We start from the raw sequence: 12,535 nt of genomic DNA on the forward strand, positions 1-12,535 counted from the left end.
ATTTATTTTTTGTTAAATTGGTTCGAGAACTGTATATAAATGCAATTGTTTCCATATTGTGTTACTTAGAATTTTCAAGTACGTGTAATCTGATCTGGTTTGTATCAGACTTCCAGGTAGGTTTTAAGACCTTGAAACTTCTAAAATTTTGCATAAATGTTTTATTCCCATCAGATGTGAGTATTTATGAAATGCTTATTTTCACAAGAAACTCAAGTTTTCATTCTGAAGTTACCTCTCGGTGATTCTTGTGGCATGAGACCTCATTTGTTTTTAAAAAGATAAATTTGTGTGTTGACATAGTTGAACTTCAGTTCTTGATTTTTGCTGTTACACGGAAGACTTGATATCAAAATATTTACAAAGACAGCAGTTCTGTAGAAATAAAATTGCACTTGGTTTGAGCGGAAAAAAATGAAACATAAGGTTTTTCTAATTCTAAGTCCGAAGATGCCACTACAGAATAATGGAATTGCAAAAGCATTTGTGGGAGACTGGCTTCTTGAAAAACGAGTCACTACAGATGTTACTCTGGGTCCTTCACTTCTGCAAATGTGTTTTCTACATTATTCCTTTCTCCATACAGATAAGCTCCATGGTCTCCATAGCCTTGTAGCTTGAGGGGAGGGGGAACGTGAGGGGTTGGAGATGTTTCTTAAAGTATTTTGGGTAAAACTTAGTTTTCTCTTTTGTAGTCTGAGGAGATTGGGTTAACCTAGTTAGTAACTCTTGGTTTGTTTCTCTTTTTAGCCAGCATTCATTGCTTGTTCTCAGAATGTTGAGGTAAGAAAAACTCAGGCCTTTTACCTAGAAACTACTGGTTCTCAGTAACTGCCTAAAATAGAAAATCTGTGGAAAAAAAACCTTTTCTCGCTTTCATAGAGGAATCCAGAAATTATTGTAGTTTTAAGAGCATTCAGTTGAAATAATTGTAAATTTAAGTAATTTGACAATTGATAACTTTGCCATTTGAAAATATGAGGTAATGTTTAAAAAATTAGTTGAATTCATGTTCTTCAAATTCTTGGGTTTGAGGGAACACAGGTTTGTAAGAAGAAAAGGTGTTAGCATTGGCAAGATAAGAGTAGCTAAATTACAGAGGTTTGGTACCATCTGTGCACTATGTGTTTCAAACTTTGCTAAAATTTCGGCTAGACTACTGTGGTTTTGCTGACCGTTTTGTTGTATAAGTGTATGTTTTGGGTTGGTTTTTTTTTTCCCTTCTGTTTTGTAGCCCTTGGTGTTGATCAAGACTTAATAGTAAATTTAATAATTTATTGGTCTAATATATCAATGCAAGTAACAGGAGGGAGTATTTAAGCCCTTGAATCATCACTGATACTGTGGTTGGGAGCAGCACAACTTCACAGCGCTTCAGACTGATGGTTTGTAGAAATGCAGGGTTTAGAGGGACCAAATTCTGTGAGATTCTGAAGGCAGGATCTAAGTTACCTATTTTGGCAGTGCTGATGCTTCCTCTGAGGTCGACAGAGATGGAAGCCTACAGTTTTGGCTACTTACTAATATTTCTGTGGATCTGATGTTTCCTTTTATGTTCAGTATTATTAAGGGTTACCTCCAATTAATCCTTGCTGTTTGGAGTTGTTGATTTCCTGACATGGAAGCAGCAGAAGCTTATACAACAACTTGAAACCAAAAGTGAGTTATTGGGGATTTCTGAAACTCTGGTATCTGATTGTTCTGGGTCTATCAGCACAGTTTGTCACCACACGTTGTTTTCTTTGAAGTATATGAGCTGAGCACCTTCGGGGTTTGTTTCTTTTTCTGCTATGTAGATCTCCCCAAAGCTTAAGCTACTTGGATTATTCTTGAGATCTGAAATATCTGTTATAAAATAACAGCCAAGGCTTCTACCTTGAAATTTCTTCAGCTTTCCACAAGCTTTTATATGTGTTCATAACTTATTCAAGAAAATGAAAAACCAGTTTCTTACCAAGCAATTCCAGAGCAGAAAAATGCCTTGAGATCCAGCTTGCTTGACTGATAACTTCCTTATTAAGTAATAAATGAGGCCCTGAATGGTCAGAATTTTGCTTAGTACTGACATAATTTTCTTTCAGATGAAGAATTTATTTCAAAACTTTAGATGAGAAGAAATCTATGTTGTACTTTCTTGCTGCTTACCCTTTGCCACGATAGGATATTCACAGGAGCTGAGTGGCTAATTAAGTAGCTCCAAACTGCAAAATCTGTCAGCATGTACCACATAATATTTGACAGTGGCTGTCTGTAGAATGTTAAGTGAGAATAGGTGCAGCAGCAGCAGTGTAATTAAGATTAATGACTCTAGGACACAGGCTTGTGTGGGAGAACAATTTGTAATAAGGGATCAGTTTCTCATTATACAGTTCATGCCTCTTTTAGACTTATAGACTCATTCAGTACTTAAATTTGTTACTGTCAATGAAAAAGAAGTCTTGCAGTAGATAGATTTTAATTTAAGTCAGGCATACAAAACACACCAGGCATGCTTAATAGGAAAGATTAAATGTTTGGGGTTTGTCAGGTTGGTTTATATTCATCATCTAACTTTGAGGCTGTTTTTACTTTTAAGATTGTTGTACCGCCTCCTCTAGCAGGAAGAGTAAAATTAGGTATGTGTAGTAAATGCCTACTGTATTTTGTCCAAGAGCATCAGCCATTCAGAAAACTTGTTACAACAATCTGAAAGCTCCTTTCCGTCTAGTGACTTGGATAATTGCTTGTCTTTGGCCCAAATTATCCCCCTTTGTGTCTCCTAGTCCCGAGGCATCAGGCATGTCACTTTGTTTGTAGTAGCATGCAGCTAGAAGACTTGATTTGAAAGTTTTAAGATGATTTTCCTCCGTTACCTGTCACTGTGGAGTCTTTTATCAGAAATTAAGAAATGAGCAGGCCCCTCGAAGTACGCTTTCTTTTTTCAGAAGGGAGCTTCAGTTCTGCCAGTTGCAAGGTCACATGTTGGTCTGTTTTGGTATTGGAAAGCTTTCAGAGGACAGTTTCATTAAAATTTTCTTGTTATGGAAACTGATGCCGCCTTGCACCGTTGTGAGATGCAAGTCATTAAAACCTAGATGCCATCCCAGCAGACTTGAGGTTGTCGGTGTGTGCGTGGGTTCTGCTACATGGCTACGTGTGCTGTGAGCACCTTCATTGCTTGTTGCACTTTGCTTTCTATTCTTATGATTAGAAATCTCTTTGTAGACATAAGAATACTTGATGTAATCCTTGGGGCTAAAGAGGGCCAACAGTTGAGACAGGGTTGCATTCATGTAAAGGAACCTGGGTGTTTGTGTGTGCATGCAAGTCATAGCTGTGTGGTGGTTTTTGTCTCTGGATACTGGTGGGCTAAAGGTTAAGTTTTAACCCCCAAGAAACAATGGTCTTTCCTTCCTTATTTTCAGAAATGGCTGCACATTTCAGTAATCCCTTGGTACGATGCAGTGTGATTGAAAACCGCCTGCTATGTTATGCACTAAGTGAAATCATAGAATCCTAGAATGGTTTGAGTTGGAAGGGACCTTAGAGATCATTAATTCCAAAGCCCTGTGATGGGCAGGGGCACATCCCACCAGACCAGGCTGCTCAAAGCCCCTTCCAGCCTGGCGTTGAACACCTCCAGGGATGGGGCATCCACAGCTTCCCTGGGCAACCTGTGCCAGTGCCTCACCACCTTCATTGTGAAGAATTTCCTCTTTAAGTCTAGTCTAAATCTTCCCCCTTCAAATATAAAGCCATTCTCCTTTGTCCTATCACTGCATGTCCTTGTAAAAAGTCCCTCCCCATCTGTCTTGTAGGCCTCCTTCAGGTACTGGAAGGTCGCTACAAGGTCGTCATGGAGTCTTCTCTTCTGCAGGCTGAACAACCTCAGCCCTCAGTCTGTCCTCATAGGGCAGATGCTCATATGAAGGATGCTCATATGCTCAGGATGAAGAGGTTGGAGTTATGTTTTCATAGAATCATTAAGGTTAGAAAAGACCTCTTAAAGTCATGACGTCTAACCACCAGCCCACCACCACTGTGCCTACTAAACTATATCCAAAAGTGCCGCATCTACACATTTATTGAACATCTCCAGGGACAAAGACTCCACCACTTCACTGGGCAGTCTGTTCCAATGCTCAGCCGGTAAAGAAATTTTTCCTGATATCCAATCTAGACCTCCTCTGATGCAACTTGAGGCCATTTCCTCTTGGCCTATCACTTGTTACCTCAGAGAAGTATGTTCTTCCAATGTATTTAAATACATTTTATCTGGCTGTTATTCTATATGCTTAATGGTGGAGAATGATAGCTTCCTAAACATCATGCTTATCTGAAGCATGAAGACTGAAGTTTCTTAGATTTTTTGATGGCATACGGAAGTATTTTATCAAGGTGCTCGATACACAGCTGTCAGTGCTCAAATATATGATTAATATTTCTTCAGCTGTTTATCAAGAAGCAAAGGTAGGTAAAATATGCAAAAAGATCATCTTAGCAACTTCCCTGTGGATATAATTTTATTCAGTTTACAGGTGAAGTCAGTTCTGCAGGTGGCAGGGTAGAACCACCACTCTTTGTGTAATGGCTAACTGCATTTTTAATTAGCTTCTATGTAGTTAATCAATCTCTGTATGCTTAATGACAAATTTACTTCGATTCCTAGAAGCTGGAAGTGGAAAGGTGCCAGAATAGACCTCATGGCATTATTTTTTTCTTAGATTTCTTTAGAAGATGCAGACTAGCGAGCTTGCTGGTGTTTCTGGTGGTTCTCTATGTTCTCTGTGTGTCTGTGACCCAAGTATGTGCTGTGGCATGGTTTGGAGAAAAGGCAGCCTTGAGAGGAAAAGAAATAGAAAAAAAATTAAGTCGCCCAAGATTTACTGTGCCGTTTGGGTTAATGGTTAGATTGAAACCCGCTGCTTTAGGAGGAACTTGGTTAGTTCTTATACAGGATATGCCTTAATGCTATTTTGTATTTGTATGTGAACAACATTGAATATTTAAAATGTCCTCCTTGGAATAAATGCACACATTGGGTAGAGATGTTTTACATGAGCAAAGCTAGCTCAGGAAAAAAAACACAACCCCAGGTTGGACATTTTCTCCAAGGGTAGTTTTGGTATTTTGTTTTGGCATTTGGCTTTTAGTCATACATTGCAGCAATGCAAACTCAAGACCCTGTTAAAAAAAACTAGTTAACTTTTCAACTGATGATACGAAGTATCTTAGGTACAGCTAAGAGGCAAAGTAACTGGGTTCCTACTGGTTTTATGCATTAGTTTTGAAGTTGAAAACCTAGTTATGGCAAGCGGTACGTCAAAATAACACAACCCTGCTGGTATCCAAAGCCGGTCGCTTGTAAAGGGCAGGTTATAGTTAATCTACTTTTCCTCAGTGGATGATGGCTTTGCAGTTCACAGTTACTTTATTTTATGGAAAACCAAGGTTTGTTTGTTTGTAGAGAAATACAGTTAGAGAATGATAGAGTAGGGTTAAAATATTACACAAAGAGGCCATAATTTATCATAACAAAACTGTTTCTAGAATTCAAAATATGTAAGAGACTTGGTGTGTTCATGCAGCCTGGTCAGTGCCAATAAGTGGGATTTTCCTTTCCAGTGTTCCTGCCTTGTGTGCTTAGGCAGAGTAATTGTTTTGAGGTAATGACCAGATTCTCCTTGATTAGGCCAGCTGAACATTTAAAAAAATATTTTATTGCTAGATTCTGTAAATGTGAAAAATACGCCTTGCCACCATATTTTTTGCTTACGTTTCCCACAGTCATTTAAAACCAAAAAAAAGCAATATTTGGATTTCTGGATTCCCAGCTTTCCTGTGCCAGAAGGGTTTTTTTTTGCACCCTTTCAACAAATCACAGCATAGTTTGGGTTGGAAGGGACCTTAAAGATCACCCAGTTCCAATCCCCCTGCCATGGGCAGGGACACCTCCCACCAGACCAGGCTGTCCAAGGCCCCATCCAACCTGGCCTTGAACACCTCCAGGGATGGGGCAGCCACAGCTTCCCTGGGCAACCTCTGCCAGTGCCTCACCGCCCTCATGGTGAAGAGTTTCTTCCTAATGCCTGATCTGAATCTTCCCCCTTCCAATTTAAAGCCATCCTCCTCGTCCTGTCACTCCATGCCCTTTTAACAGATTGATTTCTATTTGATTTCTAAAACTGTTGGAACTGAAGAAAGATGTCAGTCTAACCGTGAACCAGCCGTGAGTAACTGCCGCAGTGGGGAAGTTTGGACCTCTTATTTAAGGAACTGGTTTTATCGTGGGAGCCTGCTGACAGATCCAGCAGTGACTTGTCATAGGAAGAGACTCAGTTGTTGCTGGAGTTTCGGTCCTGCATTCCACAGTTAGCACAATGAAGATGTGTTTCCAAAGGCTCTCAGCTATTTTTATTCTGTTCTGTATCCTTCTCCTCTCCCTCAGGTGGAGCCTTGAGGCAGTGGCCTTGATTTCCATTTGGATTAGAAATGCTGATGCTGCCCTGTGCACATCAGGAAAGGGTATCTGTGTGCACATGCCTGGGGAACACAAAATGTGTTTTGGGTGGAAAAAGATGATTCTTCAAAGTAAGATCAGAACCAGAGTTATTAAGCCTGAAACAGGCAAAGCCCTATGTCCATTTTCTGGTGCACTTTCTGCTCTTTTTTAGGAGGTCAGAGGTCTTCTGCTGCTTAATTATATGCCATCCTATAGGACTCTTTGCCTGTGTGATGGCTTATTACCCTTTTTCTAAGCAAATTTTTTATAGTGTCAAACCCTCTGTTCCTGCTGAGAGCCGAGTTGGTAGGCCTTGTGCTGGTTCAGGGAACCTTCTTGTCCCAAGGGGGTTTGCCGTGCATCAAAACAAAAATCTCGTCTGACCTCACGCTGAGCTGAACACGGCACGTGCTCCGGGGGACGCAGCACGGGGAATGTACCAGATGCCTTCTGTTGGCAGAAGTCATTCTTGGACTTGGAAGAGGAAGAGCAAGGAGTGTGGTTGAGGAAGCAAAGCCCCCAAACGTCATGTGCCAAGGGGAATTGAATAGATTCACCTTGTTTAGCGAAAGGGGAGTGGGGAAGGAGGCAAAGGACCTGCAGCCAGTGTGGACTTGAGCTGTTTTACAGTCCTCTCTTATTTACTCCTGCAATGTATGCCTGTGGCCACTAGCTGAGCAAGGTGTGAAGCCTGTCCTGCCCTCTGGGCCAAAATCACCTCTGTCTTTTGACGGGGAGAGAAAGTGGAAGTGAATCATTTCCAGCAAGATGACTTATAGATGTAAACGGGAAAGCTGTGTGGACCAGGAGAGCAGTAGCATTCAGGAGAGAGTAGAATGGGCAATGATGGGGATTTATTACAGCCATATCCTTGATAAATGGTTCAAGCTCTGTGCCAGTCCCCTTAGGAAGTCAGGATTCCTGTGCAGTTTCTGTATCTTTACTTGAAATGCCTGTTTCCTGATGTTAACTTCATCCAGCTTCCAGCAGTTAGTACTGCTTTGCGCCATTAAATGTATTTTCTTTCTCTTGAGAGTTATATCCCTACAATATCTGGAAATTAATTTTTAATATACGCACAAAATTATGGAGTTTTTTTGATGTTTGATTTATCTTTCTCGAGCTTTTTGAGTTAAATCATCCCTGTGAGGGAGGTTACACCATGTTATATTTCATGCCTACATGTTGAAGAATTTAAAAGTAAGGAGGTGCTGAAGATGTTTCACAGGAGCTCCACCTTGTACTGCAGAAAATCATCTCTACTTATTCAGTCACATCGCAAACATTCCCCCACCTGTTTTATATGAGCTCGTATGAACTTAGAGCAAGGACTTCCCGACCACCTCCAGTCATGCTCTTTGCTGGTGTTTTCAGGGTTTCTGTGGTGCAATGAAATGCCAGTTACGAAACTGGAAATGCTTTGCAGTTTGTACTGCTGGATTTAAGGGTTGTTTCAGACCTGTCTGACACAGTGCTTGTTTGCAGCAGAGAGAGGTGCTATCCCACAGGTGCTGCAGCTCCTGCTTTGTGTCACCTTGCCCAGGGAGGGCTGCACTCGGTGATGGCTCATGTTGTCCCTGGGTATAGATCAGGCCCATGTGGAAAGGGGTTCCCATCATCCATTCCCTGTGCTGTCAGCAGCGCAGGCGCGTGTGTGTGCACTGAACAGGCAGTGAGATTGTGGGGAGGCATCAGTCAAACGTGGTGGTTCTCTGCGGGGCTGCGGAGGCAGCTCTGTGGCAAAACAGAGATGGGACTGCAGCTGGGCTGACTTTTCCTGGTTGTGGGAGTGTATGTGGATGTCCCATATCTCCCAAGTGTTGTGAGACTGTTCAAAATAGCCACAAAATCATCTGAAGTTATAAAGCTTGTATTATTCTGGGACCATTTTGGTGTGGACTCTGCCTTTAAATAGTTTCTCTGCCCTGCAGAGTGACTTCAAAATTTGTTCTTATTCTGCAGTTAAAAATACTTTAGCTGGGAAGTCCTAAGTCCCTGCCTGCTGGTTCAGCTTCTCCCTGTCTGAAGCAGGACTGACAATAAATAAATCATAGAATCATATAATAGTTTGGGTTGGAAGGAACATTAAAGATCATCCAACCCCCCCTGCCATGGGCAGGGACACCTCCCACCAGACCAGGCTGCTCAAGGCCCCATCCAACCTGGCCTTGAACACCTCCAGGGATGGCGCAGCCACAGCTCCCCTGGGCAATCATTTCAAAAAGATCTTTTCTATGGCTGCTGCAGTAATAATTTCTTTCTTACAGAAAGGACAAAAGGGAAAGAGCGCAGCAGCAACCTTCAGGTATCAGAATGGAGGAAGAGTCAAATCCCAAAGCCAGTGTCAGGAGTTGTCCCTGTGGCTAATGTTTGCTGCTGCAGTTTTGTGGAAATCTGGCATAGCTGCAAACCACCCTGGCACACACAGGAGCATCTTAGCTGCTGCTGGAGATGGTTTACAGAAGCGGAACCAGGATGGCTGCCAAAACATTCCCTCTTCCTTCCACTTAGAAGTAAAACAGTGCCTCCCAATTGCACTGCCCTGGAGCAGAGGGTAAGGAAGGTCTCAAACTTGGTGTCTGCTGCTCCTCTTTGCCAGCTGAGGCAGCATTCCCCACCATTTACCTTGCAGCGAGAAAAATGTGGGTGAAGGTGAGGAGAGAGGTGATCCCATTGGAGTGGAGAACAGTAGTAGCAATTTGAGAGCAGCAGGATTTGCGGCAGGTTGGTAAAGTTGCTCTACTGGTATTTGTTGGAGCGGAAAGGATGGGGATAAGTGGGGCTTCTGAGGGTTGTGTTTATGCATCCCAAGGTGCTATAAAATGAAGATGAGAGGCAGCAGTATCTGTTGTACACTTTTTATTTTTCATGTGGAGCTTGGCTGATAAATAGGACTGAATTAAAGCAACACTCATGAAAAATAAAACCCAACCATGATTCAGAAGTGCAAAATTACTCTCTGTGTGTCCAGAGACAATGAGGTTCTCGTTTGCTGGAGACAGCAATGGATATTGGTGTCTGTACCCGCAGGGCAAAGGCTTCAGCTTATTGATATCCTAAATGCGAAAGGATGTCTGTTACATTATATGGCTTTGTCGCTGGGGAGCCCCCTGTGACTCTGAGAAACAGCTTCTGTTCAGAAGAGGTCACTGGTGAGTTTTTCTCCAGTTCCTATTAACAAGTCGTGGTGCTGTCTTCCACTGAACAAAGGCTGCTGAACAGTTACGAGCTATGAAATTAAAACAGAAAAAAAGATGGTAAAAGCCAAGAACAACAAACACCTGCCCATCTCCAGTACATTTGGGTGCGGCTCCTGGTATAAACAGCACCAACAGAGAGCAGATGGTTCCTGTGGTGGTGGAGTGGTTTGCGATGGGTAGACTTAAGTCTTGCAAAGAATCAGAAAAAAACTAACAAGTGCATCCCAGGTACGAAATTACAGTAACAGGTTGCCTAAGGCTGAAAAAGGTCTCAATTGCATCGTCCCATTGGGCACACTGCTGGTGGCAGCTGAACTGGCTGTGGATCTCCCGTTGCTCTTTGCAGTGAAAGTCACAGTTCACCCTATTCCCTGCTCATCTTTTTTTTTGCAACTCTGTGAAGAAGGAACTAGCTTGACACCAGAGGACAAAGCATGCCACGAGATGTTGTGTACTCAGTCTTCTTGTAGCCAGAGAAGTGTTGGGCAAAGTGTCCCCAAAGGAAAACTGGTTACCTAGTAGCTGGGGAGGGATCAAAGCTGTAGGGAATCAATTTAGTGCCTGGGAGAAGGGTCATTTACTTGCCTGAAAAAGCATCTGGAAGGGAAGGAGTGAAAGTTTACCTACTAGGTCACTCGGTGAGGTAAGGATGGTATCCTGGTGGGGGGACTGCTGCCAGTAGGTACTGCTATCCTGTGTGCTCGGGCACTAGGCCATCTTGTTCCTTCAGCTCTTTTCCAAGAGTCGCCCAGAGCCCTCTCTCTCCCAGGCGTTTCCTGTGCTGACTGATGCCACCCACAGGGTTCGCAACTCCAGGCAGCAGTGGCACAGTGGTGATTTCACTGCTGTGAGCCTGTGCCCAGGCTGCCCGGGGTCCGTGCCCAGCAGGCTGCTGGTGGGACAGGCGAGTGGTGGCACCCAAGCTGGCACTGGGCTGGAGAGCCTTAAATGTCCCTGTGCACAGAGGCAGCTTTGCCAGGCAAGCCTGGAGCAAACTTGCATCATTGCTTTGCAGATCTTCCACAGTTACGTGGGCTGGGTGTTCCCTGCAGCCTTCTGAGCTGTGGGGCAGGACAGCCTTGGGCCCTTGGTGTCCCCTGTGCTCAGAAGTCCTGCAAACCCACAGCCACCTCATCAGGTGCCAGCTGAGGGACCTGAATGGTGGAGCTGGACATTAGGTAGGCTTGGCTTTGCCAGCTGGAGGGGATCAGCATCAAGAGGAGTGGAAAGCCTCCCTCATGCTGCCCTTCCTGTGGTTCTGCTTTGGACTGTACAGCTGTCATGGACAGAGAAAGGAAATCTCCACACTTGATCCTGTTTAAAAGATTTCTATTGTTTTTTCCAACTCTTTCTCCAAGTTAGGGTAGAGGAATGGTCTCGGGACCCCACCGGGGGCAGAGTGTGAGTACATCTTGATTAGTGTTTGATGAGAAATTCGTTTACCTGGCTGCATAGCGTGTGAGGACAGCAGCACTGTTGTGCTTGTCGTTTGGCAATACATAGCAGGGAGCAGCAAGGTTTCCTAGGAGGCCACGTCTCGAGGCCTTGAGATCCCACATCTGGTTTTTTGGAATTCACCAGCAAAAAACACCAACATCTTGAAACTATTTCCTATAACACCACATTCCAGCTAGGTCTGCCTTTTCATTCACTTTCTTGTCTCCAAAGCTTAAAGCCAAGGGGCAAACCAGAAGTTATCAGGCAGCTGTTCAGGCACTAGGAACACAGAGCGATCCGACGAAGCAAATACAGCCTGACTCTCTACACACTCCCTGTACAGAGGCTTGGTCAACAAGCAGAATTCGATCGCTTAAATATATTAAATAGATTTCCACCAGTTCGGTTGGAGAGCTCTTCGTTTCACTGGCGTGGTTTGGTGTCTGGGCAGCTTCCATTAAAAAAAGAAAAAAGGTAAAATTTTATTTCCTGTTTCTGAATGTATTTTCTGCAGCAATGCCTTTTCTTCACGTGCCAGAGGAGCTCAAGGTTAGCAGAGTCTGGAACAACTGCATCTCCTCCATCCACAGGCTGCAGCATCCATCGTGTGCCTGTGTGCCGGTTCTGGATCAGGAGCTGACAGGGCTTCTCCCGCCAGCCCCGCTCAGTGCAGAGTTCCCTGCTGACCCAGCAGCTGTGAGCAGCAATGCATGGAGAGGAACTTGCACAAAGGTGCATGCTTTTCTGTTAGTCCCCGGTACCGTGTCTGGCAAGCGCTGCTAGCCAGGCCTCCAGGCACTGTGAGAGAGTGGGGATGGGACAAGCTCTTCCTGAGACCTCCCTTGCTGTGCTCCAGTCCGTTTTCAGCATCTTCTCCCAGAGCATCTTCCCTGCTGTCAGAGATACCCCAGATTTTCCTCATGCTTCTCCCCATCCAGTGGTTGAGTTCACAGCTTGTTCTTCTGTCTCATGGTTAAAAAAATAGATCTTTATTCTACTTTTCATCCTCGTCTCCCTCGCTCATGCTGCTGAGGGAGGCAGAGGCAGCTTTTGGAGAAGAGGGAGGGGAGGCTTTATTGAAGACCCAGGGCGGAGATGGAGAACGGGATGGAGAACGGCCTCGTGTAGGACTGCTGTTTGGGCTCTGCCGGGGAGAAAAAGCCTGGAGCATTCGGCCACTTCTTTCCTGGAACATCTGCTTCTGCAAAAGCAAAGTGAAAATGTGCTCTTTGAGTAACACACAGAGGGGAAGTTAAGTCTGTGGGCAGGCACAGGGGCTGTGCTGCACTGTGCCTCTCACCTGGGATAGAGCAGGGAGTCAGAAGATCAGCCTCTACTCTGAAGCATGGCCAGTTCAGCCCATACTTGGCCTTTTCCTCTTCTACTGTGCTCTTAATAACCCAGTTTTCACATTACA

At 44.0% G+C, this 12,535-nt stretch overlaps 1 protein-coding gene across 2 annotated transcripts in view; it reads right to left on the bottom strand.

Annotated features, from left to right (window-relative positions):
- Positions 1-9,332: 9,332 nt before the first annotated feature.
- PCYT1B (phosphate cytidylyltransferase 1B, choline) overlaps positions 9,333-12,535 on the bottom strand; it is a 49,425-nt gene continuing 46,222 nt past the window's right edge. For both annotated transcript variants that reach the window (XM_054051461.1, XM_054051452.1), the window contains exon 8: positions 9,333-12,319. In XM_054051461.1, the coding sequence (XP_053907436.1) occupies positions 12,113-12,319 (207 nt within the window). In that variant the 3' untranslated portion in view covers positions 9,333-12,112. The remainder of the gene's footprint in view (positions 12,320-12,535) is intronic.

This window comes from Cuculus canorus, chromosome 1 (genome assembly GCF_017976375.1).
Source record: "Cuculus canorus isolate bCucCan1 chromosome 1, bCucCan1.pri, whole genome shotgun sequence".
Taxonomy (NCBI): Eukaryota; Metazoa; Chordata; class Aves; order Cuculiformes; family Cuculidae; genus Cuculus; species Cuculus canorus.